At 44.6% G+C, this 20,073-nt stretch overlaps 1 protein-coding gene across 2 annotated transcripts in view; it reads left to right on the top strand.

Moving 5' to 3' along the window:
- The window catches only part of GLRA1 (glycine receptor alpha 1), a gene marked incomplete at both ends in the record, with an annotated part of 82,770 nt that overhangs the window by 60,395 nt on the left and 2,302 nt on the right, over positions 1-20,073 (top strand). For both annotated transcript variants that reach the window (XM_081231876.1, XM_081231875.1), the window contains 4 exons: positions 2,954-3,036; positions 4,260-4,397; positions 6,948-7,162; positions 15,798-15,944. In XM_081231876.1, the coding sequence (XP_081088002.1) occupies positions 2,954-3,036; positions 4,260-4,397; positions 6,948-7,162; positions 15,798-15,944 (583 nt within the window). The remainder of the gene's footprint in view (positions 1-2,953; positions 3,037-4,259; positions 4,398-6,947; positions 7,163-15,797; positions 15,945-20,073) is intronic.

Here is a 20,073-nt window from a genome sequence, read left to right as displayed (position 1 = left end):
CTCCATCCTCAGAACATACCTTGTGGGAGCAGACGCTAAGAGGAGGGCCAAACAGAGGTGAACAGGCCCTGGCAACCGAACACCTTTACAGAATAAGCAGAGCCAGCTCTGCAGCTTGCACTCAGCAAGTAAGAATAAAATACCTCGGGAACTCCTAGAAGCGAGTGGTTCATTATAACCAGGGGGACCAAGGAAGCATCCTAGAGACGGAAGGTTAAAGTTAGGCCCCCAAGCTTACCCAGAATTTCAATAAAACAAGATGGGAAAAGAATATTCAAAGACAATGCTGACCCCAGGAACATTCGGTTACTCAAGATGAATAAATTCCAGAGAGCTGCTGTACAACAATACTCTATAGTTAACAATACTCTACTGTACATTTAAACACTTATTAAGAGGGTGGATCTCATGTTAAACGTTTTTATCATAATTTTAAAAAATAGCCGAGCAAAGGCACAAAGTCTGAAAAATCACAGCAACTTCAACATAAATGGCCTGCCAGGTGGACGGTGCTGCTCACAGGTATAAGCCAGGGCTGCTCCTTCCCTTCTATAAAGCCTTTCTATCTTCTACTCCTTGCACTGAGTCTGCTGGGACTCCCTTCCCCAGTTGGGGGATATCCTGCATACACTGGTTATGGGCAAACTTTCAAAGCTTCCTGCCACACTCTGCGCCCCTCTCAACCCACCTAATTCTCAGTCTCCTCCCCCAAGGCATGGAGAGAAGGACCAATGTCCATGTTATATCCTTACTACGTACCATTCACTGGGAATTTACCTACTAGGCTCAGACTTTGTAGGTATTATTTATAATCCTCTTAATAACCCTATGAAGTAGGCTTTATTATGTCCATTTTGCAGATTAGACAAGTGAGGATCTGAAAGTTTAAGCAACTTGCCAGAGTTCCCACAGCTACAAAGTAGCAGAACCTAGATTCTAATCTGTTAGTGTGCACCTAATGCCCACTCAGAGCTTAGAAGAACAGTGCAGAGCATTCAATAGGCACTCAAATATTTGATGAATGAATGAATATGTTTTTATTTCAAAGAGCTTAAAGGGACACTGGTCCTACTGCTACTGTGTAGCACAGGGAACTCTGCTCAATGTTATGTGGCAGCCTGGATGGAAGGGGAGTTTGGGGGAGAGTGGATACATGTATATGTATGGCTGAGTCGCTTTGCTGTGCACCTGAAACTATCACAACATTGTTCATCGGCTACACGCCAATATAAAATAAAAAGTTAAAAAAAAGGGGTGGGGGGTGGGGACACTGGTCCTAAATGACTCTCCTGACCCTCCAGTCCCTCAGGGGAATATATCTTTTTATTTCCATTAGGAGATGAGCTTTAAGTGTCCAAGCCCATTGGAGAGGCCGCACAGATCCTAATCCCCAAATGTGACTGGATTCAGAGTCTCCCTTGAGAGCAGGCTGGGTGGGAGAGGGGACTCAGGGACCTCAGGAGGTAAAGGAGGCACCATGGAAGGGCAGACTGGGAGGAATCCGAGGCCAACATGGCCTTGCTCACGCATTGCCCTCCCCACCCAGTGCGCACCCAGACTGGAAGGGTGACGGGCTCCGGATGGCCACCGAGGCCCTGGCTGGCTTGGATTCTGCTGCAGCCAGGCTCAGTTTCATATCTCCAGGAAGCTAAGTCCCAGTGCAGCATGACAAAAAGACAAATCAGCAGAAAGTGATGTTCCAAGGTCATTCAACTTCAGGAAATTCACCCAGTGTGACGGCTGCCCCACTTTGGAGCTTTTATCTTCAGAAATTCAACTGCGTGCACTTTCCCTTCCCTTCCCCCTCCTTCTCCCGCTCCCTCTTTCCCCTCTTCTTCCCCTCCCTCTCCCTGCCCTTTCCCTCCCTGCTTCTGCCTTGTGCTTAAAGGGCCCGCATCCACAGCCGTGGGTGAGAGCCGGAGTGGGAAGTTCGCGCCAGGCCGTGGGCCTCACCACGTGGGGCCCAGGTGCCAGCAGCTAAGCCCCACAAGACCACCAGTTAGGGGTCTTTGGGTATTGAGGTTGGCTTTTCAGGACAGCAGTGCTAGAAAGCCCACCAGCAAACACACAAGCTCAAAATCCAAAGGCCAGGAGACCTGGTTTTGAACCCTGGCTGAGCCATCAGTTGGCTGTGTGACCTGACATGCCTCCCCACCTAGCCTTCTCTGCATCCCTGTTTTCTCACCTGTCCAGTGCAGGAGTTGGCCTGATGATCTAAGTCTCTTTGGCCCCCATGAGCCTTTCTTCTCTGTTCCCTGCAGCAGGGGCTCAGATGCTGGCAAAGCCTTTCAAGCTGAAGCCTTGCATCGCAGCTGAGCTGCAGACCTCGGATTCTGTTAAGGGGACTCCCTCTGGTTCTGAGGCTGCAGTCTCTGCCAGGGCTGAACAACCCAAAATAAACAGCTAGCCCAGATGCCTGGAGCAACCACCACTCCCCAACTGACCCCAGCAGGAGCCCGCAGATGTGAGTCAGCTGTGTTGGACACCCAGCATGCAGGGAGCCTCTTGGAAATCACTTTTGATGAGCCCAGTGTGTGAAGGGAGAAGCCAAGAACCACCTGCGCACCTGCTACATAGAGGTGCACCTGGGGATGCCTGACGCCTGGTGGTGCTCAATTTAAAATTCAGGCTCTGCCCTACCTGAGGGCTCTACAGAAGAGAAGGGAGGGAGGTAGCCCATGGCCTACAGGCCTTCAGGCAACTTGCTAAAAGGCAAGTTTCTAGAAGCCAGACAGACGCCAAAGAAGCCCAGAAGTTCCACTGACTTGTGTGACTTTAGGCAACCTACTTTATCTCTCTGATGTGGAAATATGCATATATTATTTCAATAAACACTGGTTCCCTAGCCTCCTTGGCCTTTCCTAGATAACTGATTTTCCAGTAGTAACTGGAACGGAGGCACAGCTTCTCTGGTTTGTGGATCTAGCATCATACAACTCCTTTCTCTTCCCAGAATCACCCTGACACTGGCCTGCCCCATGGACTTGAAGAATTTCCCCATGGACGTCCAGACGTGCATTATGCAACTGGAAAGCTGTGAGTCCCTTGCATGAGGCCTCTAAAAGAACCAGACTCTCCTATCCCCATGTGACCAGCAGAAATTCCCACACAGATGCTCCTACCCTCTGGACCCCAGGAGATTACTGTAATAGCCCAAAATACCAGATGAGGAGCTTTGCTCTTAGAAAATGCATTAGAAATATAACTTCCCTAACATTGTCTGACTGAAGTTCAGCTTTGGAGCCAGCAGCATTCTCCAAAGAGGCACTGTTCCATGTCCCCTGTGAACATACTCGCCAGGAATGGAGGAGCAATAGCTTGAATAAGTCATGGTCCTTGAACTCACAGGGATGCTCACTCCAGCAGGGGAGAGAGAGGTCTTCCGCACAAGTAACTCTAAGGCAGGCAGCAAGTGGTAAGTGTGTGGTTAGACGTACAAAATGCTGTGGCCTCAAGGCAGAAAGTGCACTTCCTTCTGACTGGGAAGGAGACAGGGCGTGGAGAAGGCATTATGGAGGAGATCACAGGTGAACCAAGATTTTAACAGATGGGAGAGCTCACTTCTTTGATTGCAAACACAGAAACCAATCTGACTCATGTAAAGAATGGAATTAAGTGGAAGAACATAGGGGGTCCACATGGACTTGAAGGAAAAGCTAAAGTACAAGAACCAGGACAGAGCATTTAGGCAACAGGAACTAAGAGACCATCCCCTTGGAGCACCACCTCTGAGGAGAGTCTGCACCAGCCAACTCTGAACCCTTTGTCACTTTACTCAACAAAGTCCTGGGGCAGAGAGTCTGGCCTAGTTGAATCACCATCTCACACCTTGGTCCCCCAAATGATAGCCCCGCCAGGACAGCATACCATACAGTTATTCCCCAGAGGAAAATCTGCTGGGGGCACAAGAAGGGGCTTGCAAGGATGGCGCACAGGCAAAAAGAGCGGAGGTCAGCTGAATCTGACCATGGGACTGAGGGGTGCGGGCAGGAGGACAAGCCAAGGTGGGAGGCTGGGGGGGTGGGGTAAGAGAGGTGGAAGGGCTGTGGGGTAGATGTCAACAAGAAAACCAGCTTTAACCTCTCGTGTGGGGAGAATAAAACAGCAGCAGTAACATAGTCTCATGAGTTCCACTGAGTGTCTGATGCCTCTCTGCTTCTAACATGCTTCATGTTAGACGCCCTTCCTGCAGCACCCCTGACATGCTTCAAATAAGAGCTTCCGGGTGGTGACTGCTCCTCCTTCTCATCCCATCCCAGTTGGATACACCATGAATGACCTCATCTTTGAGTGGCAGGAGAAGGGGGCTGTGCAGGTGGCAGATGGACTGACTCTGCCCCAGTTTATCCTGAAGGAGGAGAAGGACTTGAGGTACTGCACCAAGCATTACAACACAGGTACGTGCGAGGGCCCACCTCAACCCAGCCAGGGCCAGAGGTCATTGCAAACATTCATTCAGTCGCTGATCCAACGGATCTTCCGAGATACCTGTGGTGGATCTATCTCCGCATTTATTACCTAGTAGTTAAGAGAACATACCTTGCAACCAAAAAGTGGCTCCCATGCTTTCTTCCTGTGAGTCCTGGGACAAGTCACTTGAGCTTGGGCCACATCTCATGACAAGGGGAGCTGGGAGATAGTTTCTTTTCCAGGTAGCAGCATGTCCAGCTCAGGACGGACCCTGTCCCTAAGGCAGAAGGGAGAGCTGACAGTGGGAGGACATCTAGCAGTGTCTATCACAGAGGGACTGGCATTTCTATTGTTTTTCTTAAGATTTTTTTTTTCATGTGGACCATTTTAAAGTCTTTACTGAATTTGTTACAATATTGCTTCTGTTTTATGCTCTGGTTTTGTTTTTCATGTTTTTTTTTTTTTTTTTTTGGCGGCGAGGCATGTGGGATTTTAGCTCCCCGAGCAGGAATCGAACCTGCACTCCCTGCATTGGAAGGTGAAGTCTTAATCACTGGACCGCTGGGGAAGTCCCGGGACTGGCATTTCTGAGAGGGCAAAAGCACAGAGAATGATCACATTAGACCTCAGGGGGGAGCTGGGAGCTGGCACTGAGGATTAGTAAACAATGAAGTTGAAAAGGGTCCCCTGGACTGTGAGCTATGAGGAGGGAACCCCACTTTTTAGCTCAGCTCTCTATCTCCCCTGCCTAGCCCAGCATTTGTTGGAAGGTTGAACACAGGGATGAAGGGGGCCAGATCAAGACTGGCTTTGCCTGCCCTGTTTCAGGCTGGGAAGGAGCTCGTGGAACATTGTGGACAAAAGGCAGTCAGTTAGTATGCCACGCTGGGGAGCTGGGCCAGGGGCTGCTGTCTGAACACAGCCGAGTGGCGTGGAGGCACATGACAGGCTGGGACAGGGGCCCAGGAGAAGAGGAAGTGAAGGCGAGGGGTTCAGAGAAACCACTGTGGGTTCTGATGCAAGTAGAAGGCCCAGAGAAAAAGCAGGCAGCCTCGGTGCTGGTCTGTTTAGGACAGCTGTCTCTTTCCAGTGACCCCGGAGATATCTTAGAACCTTCAAAAATACTCTCTTCATCCCTGGGCAAGCTGAGACTCAGAGACAGTATCCAAGGGGAACTGGTTCCAGGACCTGCCAAATTACCGAAATCCAGGGATGCTCAAGACCATAGTTGACCCTCCTCACTGAAGGATGCAGGGCCCACAGACACAGAGGGCCAACTGTACTCTCATTAGCAGTGAGTCCCCATGAATCAAATAATCACAACAGACTCTCACATACCACACACAGCCCTTTACTGTTTACACAGCGTTTTCTCATTCATCATCTCAGCTGCCCTTCACTATTCACATTTAAGTGAGAGCTGAGTTCTGGGCTAGCTCTGTGGATTCAAGGAGAGAAGACTGGCAAGGCCCTGTCCACATGGAAGGTGCTGTCCAGGGAGCTGTAGAAAATCCCCTGGTAACTGTGCGTCAGTGGACTGGAGCTAAGACGCCACCATGGGATGGCCCAGCCCAGTTCCAGGGATTCACAGATTGGGAAGAGACAAGCTGTCCGCAGTCCGGCGCAGAGGACAGAGAGAGAGAGAGAGAGAGAGAGAGAGAGAGAGAGAGAGAGAGAGAGAGAGAGAGAGAGAGAGAGAGAGAGAGAGAGATTAACTTGCCTACTAACTCAGTGTACTATGCCTTAAAGGCTCTGATGATCATGTGAAGAGAGCTGAAGGGACACAGGAAAAAAAGAGCACTCTGCCTAGGGGAGACTTCACAGTTAAACTGCCATAAAGGAGAGGGAGGATTTCTCTGGCTGGTTGTGGGGCGGAAGAAGGGCATTCGGGGCAGAGGGATTATCAGGCTCAAAAACTCAGAAGTGTGAAAATACAGAGGATGCTCAAGACAAGGGATGGAGTGTAGGGGGTCATGAGTAGAGTAAAGAAACAAGGGAAATGGGGTGGAAACAGGCTAGAGCTCGACCGTGAGAGGCAGACTAAAGAGTTTGAACTTTTCCCTGTAGGTAATGGGGATTTTCTTGTATGGGGAGACATGGAAGGAAAGAAAGGTTCTACAAGAGGAAGTAACACAAATGAGTCACTTTTTGGGAACAAAACTGGCAGAAGGATAGAGAATGATCCACTTGGGCCCACTCTTAGCAACAATATAGTGTTGATGGGGATGATGGCAAATGACACTCTGAGCATTAATAGTTTGTGAAGACTGTGCTAAGTTCTTTAGAGGCATCATATCATTTTACCATCACAGTAACCATGAGTAGCCATATGAGGTTGGTAGTATTATTATTATTACTATTATCATCATTATACCCAATTTACCAAAGATGAGGAAACTGAGATAGAAAGATTCAAACACTCACCTAAGAACACAGCTAGTGTGAGGCTGAACCAGGACTCCAGTCGAGGTTGCTCTGACCTCAAAGCCTTGTTCCTGTCCAAGGCTACCTGGCCTTCCCACTATAATTTCTTGCAGGCAAATTCACCTGCATCGAGGCCCGGTTCCACCTGGAGCGACAGATGGGCTACTACCTGATCCAGATGTACATTCCCAGCCTGCTCATTGTCATCCTCTCATGGATTTCCTTTTGGATCAACATGGATGCTGCCCCAGCCCGTGTGGGCCTGGGCATCACCACCGTGCTCACCATGACCACCCAGAGCTCAGGCTCCCGAGCATCCCTGCCCAAGGTAAGTCCTACTGCCCAAGAGCACAGAACACCAGGACAGATAAGGAGGACACACATCTCCCTTCCCTGCCTGAGACAAGGCGAGCACAAGGAATTAGTCACTATTTCTTTTTTTTTTTAACATCTTTATTGGAGTATAATTGCTTTACAATGGTGTGTTAGTTTCTGCTTTATAACAAAGTGAATCAGCTATACATATACATACATCCCCATATCACCTCCTTTTTAAAAAAATTTTTAAAATATCTTTATTGGAGTATAATTGCTTTACAACGTTGTGCTAGTTTCTGCTGTACAACAAAGTGAATCAGCTATATTTATACAGATATACCCATATCCCCTCCATCTTGCGTCCCCCTCCCACCCTCCCTATCCCACCCCTCTAGGTGGTCACAAAGCACAGAGCTGATCTCCCTGTGCTATGTGGCTGCTTCCCACTAGCTGTTTTACATTTGGTAGTGTATATATGTCCATGCCACTCTCTCACTTTGTCCCAGCTTACCCTTCCCCCTCCCCATGTCCTCAAGTCCATTCTCTATGTCTGTGTCTTTATTCCTGTCCTGCCCCTAGGTTCTTCAAAACCTTTTCTTTTTTAGATTGCATATATGTGTTAGCATACGGTATTTGTTTTTCTTTCTGACTTACTTCACTCTGTATGACAGTCTCTAGGTCCATCCACCTCACTACAAATAACTCAATTTCATTTCTTTTTATGGCTGAGTAATATTCCACTGTATATATGGGCCACATCTATATCCATTCATCTGTCGATGGACACTTAGGTTGCGTCCATGTCCTGGCTATTGTAAATAGAGCTGCAATGAACATTGTGGTACATGACTTTGAATTATGGTTTCCTAAGGGTATATGTCCAGTAGTGGGATTGCTGGATCGTATGGTAGTTCTATTTTTAGTTTTTTGAGGAACCTCCATACTGTTCTCCATAGTGGCTGTAATCAATTGACACTCCCACCAACAGTGCAAGAGGGTTCCCTTTTCTCCACACCCTCTCCAGCATTTATTGTTTCTAGATTTTTTGATGATGGCCATTCTGACTGGTGTGAGGTGATACCTCATTGTAGTTTTGATTTGCATTTCTCTAATGATTAGTGATGTTGAGCATCCTTTCATGTGTTTGTTGGCAATCTGTATGTCTTCTTTGGAGAAATGTCTATTTAGGTTTTCTGCCCATTTTTGGATTGGGTTGTTTGCTTTTTGATATTGAGCTACCTGAGCTACTTGTATATTTTGGAGATTAATCCTTTGTCAGTTGCTTCGTTTGTAAATATCTTCTCCCATTCTGAGCGTCGTTGTCTTTTTGTCTTGTTTATAGTTTCCTTTGCTGTGCAAAAGCTTTTAAGTTTCATTCGGTCCCATTTGTTTATTTTTGTTTTTATTTCCATTTCTCTAGGAGGTGGGTCAAAAAGGGTCTTGCTTGTGATTTATGTCATGGAGTGCTCTGCCTGTTTTCCTCTAAGAGTTTTATAGTGTCTGGCCCTACATTTAGGTCTTTAATCCATTTTGAGTTTACTTTTGTGTATGATGTTAGGGAGTGTTCTAATTTCATTCTTTTACATGTAGCTGGTCCAGTTTTCCCAGCACCACTTATTGAAGAGGCTGTCTTCTCTCCACTGTATATTCTTGCCTCCTTTATCAAAGATAAGGTGACCATATGTGCATGGATTTATCTCTGGGCTTTCTACTCTGTTCCACTGATCTATATTTCTGTTTTTGTGCCAGTACCATACTGTCTTGATTACTGTAGTTTTGTAGTCTGTAGTCTGAAGTCCAGGAGCCTGATTCCTCCAGCTCCGTTTTTCTTTCTCAAAATTGCTTTGGCTGTTCAGGGTCTTTTGTGTTTCCATACAAATTGTGAAATGTTTTGTTCTAGCTCTGTGAAAAATGCCATTGGTAGTTTGATAGGGATTGCATTGAATCTGTAGATTGCTTTGGGTAGTATAGTCATTTTCACAGTGCTGATTCTTCCAATCCAAGAAAATGGTATATCTCTCCATTTGTTTGTATCATCTTTAATTTCTTTGATCAGTGTCTTATAGTTTTTTGCATATAGGTCTTTTGTCTCCTTAGGTAGGTTTATTCCTAGGTATTTTATTCTTTTTGTTGCTATGGGAAATGCGAGTGTTTCCTTAATTTTTCTTTCAGATTTTTCATCATTAGTGTATAGGAATTCAAGAGATTTCCGTCATATGAATGCTTGATGCCTCATTCTGCTTTACTCTCCTTTAATGCTAGGTGCTGTGTTCCACTACATTCACTACAGTTGCTGGAGCCACATTCCCCATTACTCACTCATCACCAGACACAACATTCTGCTCTACTGTTAATGCCAGATGCCATACTCTGCTCCCTTCAGCCTCATGTTAAGTGCAACATTCTGCACCATTTCCAATGCAATACTGCACTTAACATTGTTTTGATACAGAAAAAGTTGAAAGAATATACACTGAACACCCTAAAAGCCTTCACATCGATGCCAATTGTTATCATTTTGCCACATTTACTTTATCTCTATTTATAGGTAGGTAGGTAGGTAGGTAGGTAGGTAAGTAGATAGATAGATGCAACTTTTGCTGCATCATTTGAAGTTTACAGACATGACAATTCACCTCTAAATAAGGAATAAGGATCACAATGATATTATCACATCTAAAAAATTAACATTGAATAAGTATTAATGAATTAGAAAAAATTCCATAATTTCATCTAATATAGAACCTTTAAATTTTCCCAATTGTCCAAAAACTGTCATCAATGGACATGGATCCAATAAACATTCATACTGCATACATTTGCTCTTTTAATCTAGAACAGTCTCCCCACTGTTTTTTGTTTTTCATGACATGACTCTTCCATTAACTTTTTTTTTTTGGCTGCATTGGGTGTTTGTTGCTGCACATGGGCTTTCCCTAGTTGCAGTGAGCAGGGTCTACTCTTCCTTGCAGTGCACCGGCTTCTCATTGTGGTGGCTTCTCTTTGTTGTGGAGCATGGGCTCTAGGCATGTGGGCTTCAGTAGTTGTGGCACACAGGCTCAGTACTTGTGGCTCGTGGGCTCTAGAACGCAGGCTCAGTAGTTGTGGTGCACGGGTTTAGCTGCCCCACGGCATGTGGGATCTTCCCGGACCAGGGCTCAAGCCTGTGTCCCCTGCATTAGCAGGCAGATTCTTAACCACTGCGCCACCAGGAAAGTCCCTCTACCGTTAACTTTTAATGTGAGACGTGACATTCTACTCCACTTGCCATCTACACTAGACACCACTCTCTCCTCTATTTATCCTCACAAGAAAACTCAACAATCTGCCCTTTGCACTATTAATGCTAGACTTTGCATTCTGCTACATTTACTGTAAAAGCCTGAAACCAAATTCTGTTTACTGTGACCAACTGACAACACTTTCTGCTCTGTTCATTTGCAACAGTGGGGGTAATATTCTGCTTCCTGTTCCTTATGTTAGGCTCAACATGCTGCTCCACTCTCTATTAATAGTTGATGCCACATTCCTCCTCACTAGACTCAACATTCTACTCCACACATTGTTAACACTAGACTTGATACTGGGCTTCGTTTGCTATTACACTCAACCTGACATTCTTCTCCCTTCGCTTTTTTTAAAGCATAAAATTCAGGGGCATTTAATATATTCACAAAGTTGTACAGCCTCAGCGCTATCTAATTCCAGAACATTTTCATCACCCCACAAAGAAATCCCCATATTCATCAACAGTCACTCCTTGTTCCCTGCTCCCACCAGCCCCTGGCAACCACGAATCCACTTTCTACCTCTATGAATTTGCCTATCCTAGACATTTCAGCTAAGGGGAATCACACAGTATGTGTACTTTTATGACTGGCTTCTTTCATTTAGCATATTTTCAAGGTTCATTTATGTTGTAGAATGTATCACTACTTCATTTCTTTTTATGGCTGAATAATATTCTATTGTATGGATATTTCACATTTTGTTTATCTAGTCATCAGTTGATGGACATTTGGGTTATGCCACTTTTTGCCTATTTTAAAATAATGCTGCTATGAACACCTGTGTACAAGTTTTTGTGTGGACATATGTTTTCAACCCTTATAAGTATATACCTAAGAGTTGAATTGTTGGGTCATATGTAATTATATGCTAAACTTTTTGAGGAACTGCCAAACTATTTTCCAGAGTGGCTACACCATTTTATAATCCTGCCAAAGTTCCAATTTCTCCACATTCTCGTTAACGCTTGTTATTCTATCTCTTTAATTATAAATATCTTAATAGAAGTGAAGTGGTATCTCACCGTAGTTTTGATTTGCATTTTCTGAATAACAATAATGTTGAGCATCTTTTCATGTGCTTATTGACCATTTCTGTATCTTCTTTGGAGAATCTATTCAAATCTCTTGCCCCACTTTTTAATTGGGGTATTTCCCTTTTTACTGTTGCGTTGTAATAGCTCTTTGTGTATTGTGGATTTAAAGTCCTTATGAGATATGTGAGTTGCATATATTTTCTCCCATTATATGGGTTGTCTTTTTACTTAATTGATAATGTTCTTTATGCACAAAAGTTTATAATTTTGATGAAGTCTAATTTATATATTCTCTTGTTGCTTGTGCTTTTGGTATCGTACTTAAGAAACTAATACCTAATCCAAGATCATGAAGATTTACACATACATTTTTTTCTAAGAGTTTTATAGTTTAGCCCTAAATATAGGGTTTCGATCCATTTTTGTTTATTTTTGTATATGGTATATGGAGGGATATCATTCTTTTGCATGTGGATATCCAGTTATCCCAGCACCATTTGTTGAAAAGACTATTCTTTCCCTCCACTGAATTTATATTCTTCTCAAAAATCTATTGGCCATAGATGCATGGATTTATTTCCAGACTCTCAATTCTATTCCATTGATAAGTATATTTATCTTTATGTCAGTATCACTCTCGTGATTACCATAGCTTTATAGTGAGTTTTGAAGTTGGGGAGTGTGAGTCCTCCAACTTTGTTCTTTTTAAAGATTGTTTTGGCTATTCTGGGTCACTTGCATTTCCATATGAACATGAATATAAATTTTAAGATCAGCTTGTCAATTTCTGCAACAACAGTAAAAAGGAATTTTAGTTAAAAATGCATTGAGTCTATATAGGAATTTGGGGAGTATTGCCATCTTAATAATATTAGGTCTTTCAACCCATGAACACAGAATGTCTTCCCATTTATTCAGGTCATCTTTAATTTCATCCCACTGCTTTCTAGACCCCATGGTTTCTAAAGAGAAATCAGCTGTTAATCTTATTGAGAATACCTTGTACATGATGAGTTGCTTCTTTCTGCTTTCAAGATTATTTTCCTTTGGCTTCTGACAGTTTGATTATGGTATGTCTAGCGTGGATCTCTTTGAGTTTTATCTTGCTTGGAGTATATTGTGTTTCTTAGATGTGTACATTAGTGTTTTTCATCAAATTTAGGGAAATATTTGCCATTATTTCTTCAAATATTCTGCCTCTTTCTCTCTCTTCTTCTTCAGAAATACCCATCAAACATGTTAGTGCACTTGATGGTTCCCTGCATGTCTCTGAGGCTCTGTTCATTTCTCTTCATTCTGTTCCTCAAATAGGATAACCTCAAGTTCATTGATTCTTCTTCCGATTCACTAATTCTTTCTTCTGTCTACTCAGATATGCTGTTATCCTCTCTAGTAAACTTTCAGTTCAGTTATTTTATTTCTATTTGGGTCTTTTTTGTAACTTCTATTTCATGCTCTACTTGGTGAGACTTTTGTTCTCACACTTTTTTTTTTTTGGCCAGGCTGCCCAGCTTGTGGGATCTTAGTTCCCTGACCAGGGGTTGAACCCGTGGCCCCTGCAGTAGAAATGCAGAGTCCTAACCACTGGACAGCCAGGGAATTCCCTCTCATACTTTAGTTGTGTAGACAAGGTTTCTTTCAGTTGTTTGAACATATTAAAAATGTAACTGATTTAAAGTTTTGTCTGTTAAGTCCAACATCTGGGTTTCCTCAGGCACAGTTTTTGTTTGTTTGTTTGTTTGTTTTTGGCTGTGTTGGGTCTTCATTTCCGTGCGAGGGCTTTTTCTAGTTGCGGCAAGAGAGGGCCACTCTTCATCATGGTGCGCGGGCCTCTCACTATCACAGCCTCTCTTGTTGCAGAGCACAGGCTCCAGACGTGCAGGCTCAGTAGTTGTGGCTCACAGGCCTAGTTGCTCCGCAGCATGTGGGATCCTCCCAGACCAGGGCTCAAACCCGTATCCCCTATCTGGCAGGCAGATTCTCAACCACTGTGCCACCAGGGAAGGCCAGGCACAGCTTCTTTTTACTGCTTTTCTTCCTATGTATGGGCCTGACTTAGTCAATCCAGGCTTCTATAACAAAGTACCATAGACTGGGTGGCTCATAAACGACATAAATTTATTTCTCACAGTTCTGGCGGCTTGAAGTCTGAGATCAGAGTGTCAGCATAGTCTGGTTCTGGTGAAGATCCTCTTCCAGTTGCAAACTGCTGACTTGTATCCTCACATGGCAGAAAGAGAGTATGCTAGCTCTCTGGACTCTTTTTATAAAGGCACTAATCCCATTCATGAGGGATCCACTCTCATGACCTAATTACTTCCCAATGGCTTCATCGCCAAATACCATCGCATTGGGATTAGGATTTCAACATATGAATTTTGGGAGGACACATTCAGTCCATTGCATTCGCCATATTTTCTTGTTTCTTTGTATGTCTTAGATTTGTTGAAAATTACACATTTTACATTATACAATGTGGCATCTCTGGAAATCAGATTCTCCTCTCCTTAGGATTTGTTGTTGTTTAATAACTTTACAGAATTAATTCTGTAATGTCTGTATTCTTTGCTGTGTGGGGCCACTTAAGTCTCTACAGTTAGTTTAGTGGTCAGCTAAGAATTTAAGAGATTTCCTTAAATGCCTGAACCCTATAAGTCTCCCAGCCTTTGCCTAGGGGCTGTGTGTGTGTTAGGATATACTTTCAATACTCAGCCAAGCAGTTTACAACTTTGCCTTAGCCTTTACTTCCTGTTTATTCAGAGTTGAGTGCTAAGAGCCTTCTCAGGTCTTCCCTGAGCATACACACAGGCCTTAGAATGTGCACAGATTCCCAGGAATATATCATAGCTTCCTAAAGCCCTCTATGGACAGCTCATTCCCCAGATTTTCCTTTTATACTTTTTGCTCAACCTGTTGTTTGCCTCAACTGTTACCAACCTCCTGGGGCTGATGTAATGTTCAACACTTGCCAATGATTGTTTTCAACAAATGCCCTCAAGGAAAAAGCTGTTCACACTGGACCAGCTCCAAGTCAGGTCAAATAAAGACAGCCTTGTGAGTGGGATCTCTCAGAGAACCACAAAACTGGTCAAATAACAATTCCAGCTGGAATAAAAATTCCAGCTGCATTTGAGAATGCAGCTTTAAAGAAGCTCCTACACTGTTCTGCCCGATGCAGTGGCTGTCAGGATACTCGTGTTCACCATGCTTGCAGGCTGTTGGATTTCAAAGCTAGCACAGAGCTGGGGATGAGAGGATGGGAATAGGGCAACTTAAAACACCACAAAGCCCCCAAGGGAAATAAAAACATATATCCGCACAAAAGCTTACACACCGATGTTCATAGCAGCTTTACTCATAATAATCAAAAAGTAGAAACAGCCCAAATTGTCCATCAACTGATAAATGGATCAACAATATGTGTTATATTCATACGATGGAATATTATTTGGCCATAAAAAAAGAATAAAATACTGACACATGCTACCATATGGATGAATCTTGAAAACATTATGCTAAGTGAAAGAACCCAGTCATAAAAGGCCACAAATTGTATGATTCCATTCGTATGAAATGTCCAGGACTGGAAGAAGACAACCGGGGGAATAAGGAAATGATAGCTAAAAGATAGCAGGTTTCTTTTTGAGGTGATGAAGATGTTCTAAAATTGACTGTGATGATGATTGCACATATCTGTGAATGTACAAAACCATTGAATTGTACCCTTTAAATGTGTATGCTATGTGAATTATATCTCAATAAAGCTGAGGTTTTTTTAATGCCATTAAGCTTAATGTTCTTACTGAGATCCAGCTGATTTTCTTAAATAAATGCTTACAGGATTGCTGTTAGACTTTGATTAATTAACAGAGTTCTGAAAAAAAGTTGGTTCTGACCATTTTTTATAGTTGCTTTAATGGGGAGAAAGAGTTTTTGAAGATCTTACTCTGCCATTTGCACTGACATCCTCCACTTACTTTTAACCCTAGGTACAAATTCTGTTCCTATTTAGAGCTTTAGTCTAAATACCACATTCTGTTCCACCAACAATAATGCTAGACACACTGTCCCCCTCTAAAGTCTTTAGTACTCTTCTAGGCACCATGTTCTTTTTTCCCCAATATTCTGTCCAGTCTTCTTGATGCATTTCTCTTCTGTTTCCCTCTGCACCCTCCTCCCTAATATCCCAGCTGAGAGGGGACAGCAGTGAGTGAGTGATGGGGGAGGGGGTCCTAATGAGCAGAAAACATTCCTCGGTACTCAAGACTTCACTCTGCTCTCTACTCACTTCCCTGTGCTCTTCCCCCCACCTCCGCCCCAGGTGTCCTATGTGAAAGCCATTGACATTTGGATGGCCGTGTGCTTGCTCTTCGTGTTCTCAGCCCTGCTCGAGTACGCCGCTGTCAACTTTGTGTCTCGGCAGCACAAAGAGCTGCTCCGATTCAGGAGGAAGCGAAGACATCACAAGGTAGGCCTTTGGCTTGCTGCTGGCGACAAACAGAAGAGTGCCAGGTAACCTTGTCTTGCGATACTTGTTTCACTGGACCATCCTTCTCAGTGGGTAAAGCAGGCACAAAATAGGGGTCAAAGTTCTGGAAGTCCTAGCTTCCCCTCCCATAAACAATGCCGTGATAGCTTCCCCTCCCATAAACAATGCCCTGATTGGGTCTATAGGCAGATAGTAACACTAACTATAAGGTTACACCTGAAGACAGAACTGAGGGAGCAAACACTGAGGGTGTCAAGATAGAAACTAGCTATAAACCCAAAGCATGGCAGGCAGAGGGAGTGTCTGTTGGTGTTTTCTACAGGGTGGAAAACATTTCAATTATTTCAATGGGCCTGATTCCAGAAGGGATTTGCACCACAAAAGGTGAGATCTTAGAGTAGAATGTCCAGTTTGCAGGCCTTTGTTTCCTACTTCCAAGAAAAGGGCATCCAGCAAGATTCTCCCCCAGAGTGGATCCTCTCACCTTATGAGGAACTGAATAAAGAAATACTTGGCACACCACCTCTGAAAAGTCACCAACCTCTGTTAACTCAGAGGTTGTGTGTGTCCAAACCAACAAGCGCCATTGGGGAGCATGCAGCCTGTGGGAGAAAACTGCCTCCACATCCTGGTCCATAACTACTTCCCCAGGAGACCTTTCTCCTGCGGATCAGAGAAGCTGCTTTTCTCTCCAGCCTCATCTTCACATCACTTCATCCTTTGCTCTCTGAGCACCATCTACACTGGCTTTTTTCATAGTTCCTCCAGCATACGCACAGGACGTTCGGCGTCTGGTTCTCTCCTCCTGGGTTGCTCTTCCGGTGCACCTTGCCTGGTATGAACCTACTCATTTTCCAGTTCTCGGCTGAGGCATCTTTCCTTGATATCCTAAGTCAAGGTTAGGTCCTGTACTGAGGTGCGTATGCCAGCCTGTTAAGTATGGTCATGCAGATTGTATCCTACAAGGACCCCCAGCCAAGGAGGTGCTCTTCTCTAAATCCTGCCCTGGCATGGACTCTATCAGCCAGAGGAAGGGATCTCGATTCATACACCCCAAGAGGCGGATGCCTTTCTTCTAATTTGCACAAAGACACTGTTTATGCCAGCGAAGACCATACTCTAGTTGAACTCGGTTTCTTTCCTTCTGAACATTTATCTTGAGTTATAATTATGCATTCAATCATGTGATTGTTTACTGTGCATCGTCCATTGAATGATAAGCTCCCTCAGGGCAGAGACCCTGTCTCCTCTTGCTCAGTGCTACATCTCTGGTGCGTAACACAAGGCCTGATAGATAGTGAACATGCAATAGGCATTTTTTGAACAAATAGACAAAGGGATAAAAAAACCTAATGAAAAAAGAGGAGACCTGCCAGTCAGAGAGGTTACCTGAAAGTGTTTCCAGCAGTGGATAAGGACAACCAGGGGCTCATATGCTCTGACCTGTCAGGCCACACACCACATACCTGCCACACACCAAGGCCCTAGCTGCTTTAGGTTGACCTACTAAAAATAGCTGTCTACCGAGTTACAAGGTGCTGTGACAAAGGACTCTGCCTCTTTGGTATGTGATTTTCAGCTAGCCTCTTTTGGGGCCCAGCTTCTCCATCAGTAAAATGGACTAAGTGGGTATAATGGGGGACTGTGGTGAAGACGAAATCAGATGCCAAAGTAGCTTTAAGTTTTGTTCCTGCCACACAAGTGCCAGGGATTAAGATGATTCCATAGGCACAGATTTCCCTCAGTATGTTTCTTAAACATCAGCAATCTGATTCAATTAACTTCTAGCAGTTAACCACAGGCGGCAGGCAGACATTCCGAGACAGAAGATGCCCATGGGAGTTAGGATATAACCTGTACTGGAAGAGGAAACTATCTTGGGTGCAGCGAGCCAGACAGGACTTCTTGAAAGACCCTAGTTTTAGTCCTTCCATTACTGTCCATCAGATACCTAGCCTCTGACTCTTAACATAGTCTAAACAAGGAACTGACCAAACACAACTATCTCTGGGATTTACTTTTTATTTTCCCTTTCTCCCCCATAGGCTAGTGTTTTCTGCATTTCCCTCTGCTAAAAGAAGTCCAAAAATTTGTTGCAGAGACAGTTATTTGGGAAGACTTATGTCCCAAATATTTGACTGGCACCAGTCCACTAGACTGTGCCCTGCACAACTCCAGGGGGCAGCGTTTACAGAGATGAAAATGTGAATGAAGTTCCTTGCAGATATGTAATATGCAGGGCCTACAGTACTTCCAAAGGCTGCCTTCACCCTTGCCAAATGCCTACCAGTTTTATACACTACAGGAAAACAAAAGCTTTGTTTCACCTCTGGCCAGGTAAAGTGTGCATAAGGCCACTATGCAGATTTGATCAGATTCCTCTGCTCGGTTCCTTCCTCATTCTCTCACAGCACATTGGTGCTGCAAGAGCTCTCAAGAGAGCATCCCGTCCACTCCTCCTGTGAGGTGACAACAAAGAGGAGGGGCAAGTTACCAGGATCATGGAGACACTGATGGCAAAGGCAAGGCGGCCTTCCAAGACCCATGGCTATTCTCAAAACACTGACCATATACCACCAGCTGCTGCTTATCTGTTCATCAATGTTTCCACCCTGAAGCAGATAAAAATAGTCCTGCATTTATTAGACCTTAAATAGGAACTAAGATTTATCCCAAGGCGGAGGTCAAAAACTAGTAGCTAGAAAGTCAGATTTGCCACGCAAATATCTTTAAGTTTTTTAAGCAGTGTCTTAAAAATCTGGAAGAAAGTACCAGCATTCAAAAGTCACACTTCTAGTTTCACTCAAAACATTGCAGCATCTGGTCCCACTGGATACACATCCCACGTGGTACAGGCGCACTGCAAATATCTGTATGCATTCCACAGCCCCAGGCTCACTTCATCACACATTTCTCCTGCCTGGCCCCTGGTGTGCATCTGAATTAGCATGACCTTCCTTGTGCCCGTGGGCTCTGAACTTGGCACAAATGTCAGAAACTACAAGGACCCAGAATCGGGCTCACCATAAAGAAGAGGTTCCTTGGAGTAAGGCCCCCTGGATGCGGCCTTTACACTGGCAGTGTACAAGCTAGGACTGCAGAGCCCTAGGAGCTTTTAAGCCCCAGATGGGGAGTGAAGAGGAACTCGCTACATGCCCGAGTTTCTCGGAGCCTGTGATCTTGGCCAGGCTCTTCATCTCCCTCCATCTTCCCACGTTACCTCATTTGCTGGGGAGAAAGCATCTGGTCCTCGAATTTCCTGGCCAGCCTCATTAGTCAGATTATTAGGAAACCTCTGTGAGCCTGACTGGGAAGGCACACTACCAACCTCCCTGGGCTCTAGAGTAACTATCAGATTTCCCCTGCTCCAGCCCCACGCAGCCCCAGGTGCAGTTGGGCATTCATTTCCTGCCATCTGCTGGCTCAAATAGGAATAGCAAGCTTTGGTCCAGTCATTTCTAGGGAATTTCCTTTCTGCTGGATACAATGTGAAATTGATCATCATCTCACCAGATGAGGCCTCCACACCTCCATCCCATCCCCTCTCATGCTTAATAGATGAAGAAGGCAGAGAATAATTTCCCAAAGCTATACAGAGAGTTAACTTGGGCCTCCCCCTGCATAACTGGAGCTGAGGGAGAAAACATTTTCAAGCACCCACTCCCACCCACCCCAACACAGCGGCAGGGGGGGGCCTATTTATATTGATAAGCAACAGAGTCGGAGCCAGCCCACTTCCAGGCACAGGGTCCATTGACTTGGCCAGCCTCCCCCAACTCCTCTCCTCAGCTCCGGCACAAACCCTCTAGTTGTCCTCCCCCTAGACAAGTATTTGTTGAGCACTGATCTGCCAGGCAGTGGAGCCCATCTCCTTTCCCGCATTTCTGCAACATGGGTGTTGGACCAGATTCAGTCATTTGCAAAAGATTTCTTGAGTATTCATCATATGTGTCAAATCCTCCTGGTGCTAGCAAACGTATGGATACCAAGGGGGGAAGGTTGGGAGTGGGATGAATTGGGAGATTGGGATTGACATATACACACTACTATGCATAAAATAGATAGCTAATGAGAACCTACTGTACAGTACAGGGAACTCTACTCTATG

This window comes from Mesoplodon bidens, assembly GCF_964165515.1.
Source record: "Mesoplodon bidens genome assembly, chromosome: 4".
NCBI lineage: Eukaryota > Metazoa > Chordata > Mammalia > Artiodactyla > Ziphiidae > Mesoplodon > Mesoplodon bidens.
Note: the sequence above shows the minus strand (reverse complement) of the source record. Positions and strands in the feature narration are given on the sequence as shown.